The sequence below is a fragment of the Montipora foliosa genome, unplaced genomic scaffold (assembly GCF_036669935.1).
Source record: "Montipora foliosa isolate CH-2021 unplaced genomic scaffold, ASM3666993v2 scaffold_472, whole genome shotgun sequence".
NCBI classification, from domain to species: domain Eukaryota; kingdom Metazoa; phylum Cnidaria; class Anthozoa; order Scleractinia; family Acroporidae; genus Montipora; species Montipora foliosa.
In genome coordinates this window covers 53,290-55,659 of record NW_027179781.1, presented here as the reverse complement: position 1 = coordinate 55,659, position 2,370 = coordinate 53,290, and the positions used below count along the sequence as shown (strand labels likewise).

The 2,370-nt window shown below is 41.1% G+C and overlaps 1 protein-coding gene across 1 annotated transcript; it reads left to right on the top strand.

Moving 5' to 3' along the window:
* Positions 1–1,229: 1,229 nt before the first annotated feature.
* LOC137989759 (uncharacterized) lies at positions 1,230–1,904 on the top strand. The gene has a single exon (XM_068835421.1). The coding sequence runs from the start codon at positions 1,230–1,232 to the stop codon at positions 1,902–1,904; it is 675 nt and encodes a 224-aa protein (XP_068691522.1).
* Positions 1,905–2,370: the final 466 nt, after the last annotated feature.

The following is a 2,370-nucleotide window of genomic DNA, read 5'->3' as shown; positions in this document are numbered from 1 at the left end:
TTTGCCGTCAAGATCACGTATTCAAGGATAAACGTATACACGCGCAGATTGCACATCTTTTGAATTCATAGCGTAAATTTTGCTTCCAAGAGAATGGTATGCACCTCAACTGTTACCTTCTTTCACAAAACTCGTTTATCGAAGGGTTCGCCATCATACTCTAGGGGCACGACAGGTGTGTGGTATACTTTAACGAAAATCAAAGAATGATCATCAACGGAGCGTATTCCACCATATTCGATTCGAATATTTCAGGTGTACGTCACGTATCGTGTGTGCCTTGAATACTCTAGGACTATATTGCGCCACAATCACATATTCGAGTCTAGAATACTGAAGAATATTTTCGTCTTCACGCAGTGTCACACACCACGTCGCCATTCAAGCTTACAGGACACATCATTGGCGAGTTCTCTTGTCATTATTGCCTATTTCGTCAGACATAAAGGGCCGATTAAATTAGCCAGGTTGGTCGGGTTTGCCGGGATGAGTTTCAGCCCAGTATATATTACATGAGGTGTGCCAGCCCGGTTTGGGTTAGATTTAGAATATGTCGCGTGAAATAATAATAATGATAATAATAATAATAATAATAATAATAACAATGATAATAATAATAATAATAATAATAATAATAATAATAATAATAATAACCGGTGCTGCGGTACTTAATGTGGACACAACATTGGTCTCTATCAGAGTTAAGAGGTGTGGACAGAGCAGCTCGGAAGATCATAGTTGAGAACGGTGGCAAGCACCCAGCTAGCCTAACTTCTTTGTTATATCTACCGAGGGAGAAAGGGGGTAGAGGCCTGCAATCAGTCGAACACGAGTATAAGATCACTAAAATCAAATCGCTACTGAAATTGTATCAGAACTCGGACCAGACTGTGGGAGCAGTTAGAGAATTTGAAGAACACGCCATGGCATCAGGTCACCAGTCGCTTGTAAAGGAAGCAGCCAAGTACGCTGAAGAACTTAACATCACACTTCAGCTTCATATCCTAAATCCCGTGTGTGTTACAACGGAGGGAAAGGTGGTGACTGCAGCAAGAGCTGGGAATCTGCTGAAGAAATCTCAAGAGATGCAGCTCTTGGAGATCGCTAAAGAAAAAAGGTGACAAGGAAAGTTATTCCGTATCAGATGGGACGATGATAGCCTAAGCATAACCAGCTGCTTTGCATGGCTAAAAGGTTGGGCTACATGCCCTACATATACCATCGCGGGCATGTATGAGCTATATGAGCAGTTGTTACCTACGAAGCTCTACACAAAGGAAAAGACGCAAACCTCCACCGACGGTGAAGTCCTATGCATGTTATGTGGGAAGGTAGCTGAGAGCGTTGCACATGTACTGGCTGGATGTTCCTCCCTGGCACAAACCAAGTACCTATACAGGCATAATGCAGCCTTGAAGATTCTGTTTTTTGAGCTCCTCCGAGAGCATGAGTTGATAGAAGAGGTTCCACCATGGTACTCACCGGCGATGCCAAAACCAGCCTACCAGAACACCACGAGTGAAGCGTTTTGGGATATTCCCATCTATGCAGAGCACAACGAAGTAAGAGCAAATCGGATAGACGCGCGTCTTGTCAGCCACGAGAGGAAAGAAGTTTACACAATTGAAATGAGCTGCCCATGGATTGAGAGTAGAGCCAAGAAAGATGAGGAAAAGACGCTCAAGTATGGTCCCATGATGTGGGAGCTGAAGCAGAGATACAATGGTTACAGGGTTGAACAGTACAACATAATAATTGACGTATTGGGTGGTTATTCTAAACACCTAGAGAAGTCGGTGAGGAAGCTAATAGGAGCGAGAGCGCGGAGTGTACTTGAGCGGATGCAGAAGTCGGTCATCTCAAACACTTTGAACATTGCCAGAACATTTAAGATAAATACTTAGTTAGGGCGATAAGGACACTAGACTTCAGGTTTTCTTTTTTCTTCTGAAATCCAGAAACACAAGGGTTGTCGCAAAACCTGTATTTTAATTATTTTCTACGCAGTTTTTATTGTGGATAAGAGTTTGATATGATTCTAAATAGGCTTTTAGTAGAGATAACCAAATTATGATGGCCTCGTGTAGGTTTATAAGAGATAATGAGAGTATAAGACTGAATAATTTTCTAAATAGGCTTTTAGTAGAGATAATGATATCATCATACTTTTGCCCAGGTTTTATAGAGTATAGAATTTAATAATATTCTGAATTGGCTCTCTAAGTAGAGAGATTCATATCATTATGTATATTAGAATTGTACTAGGTTCCGTACCTAATTTTTTTTACTTCTAATTGTAGCTTCTCAAGTGGTGTAGGTTACGTTATGCGCCCTATACTACTCATAATGTGGACAGCATTCCAAAGTTTT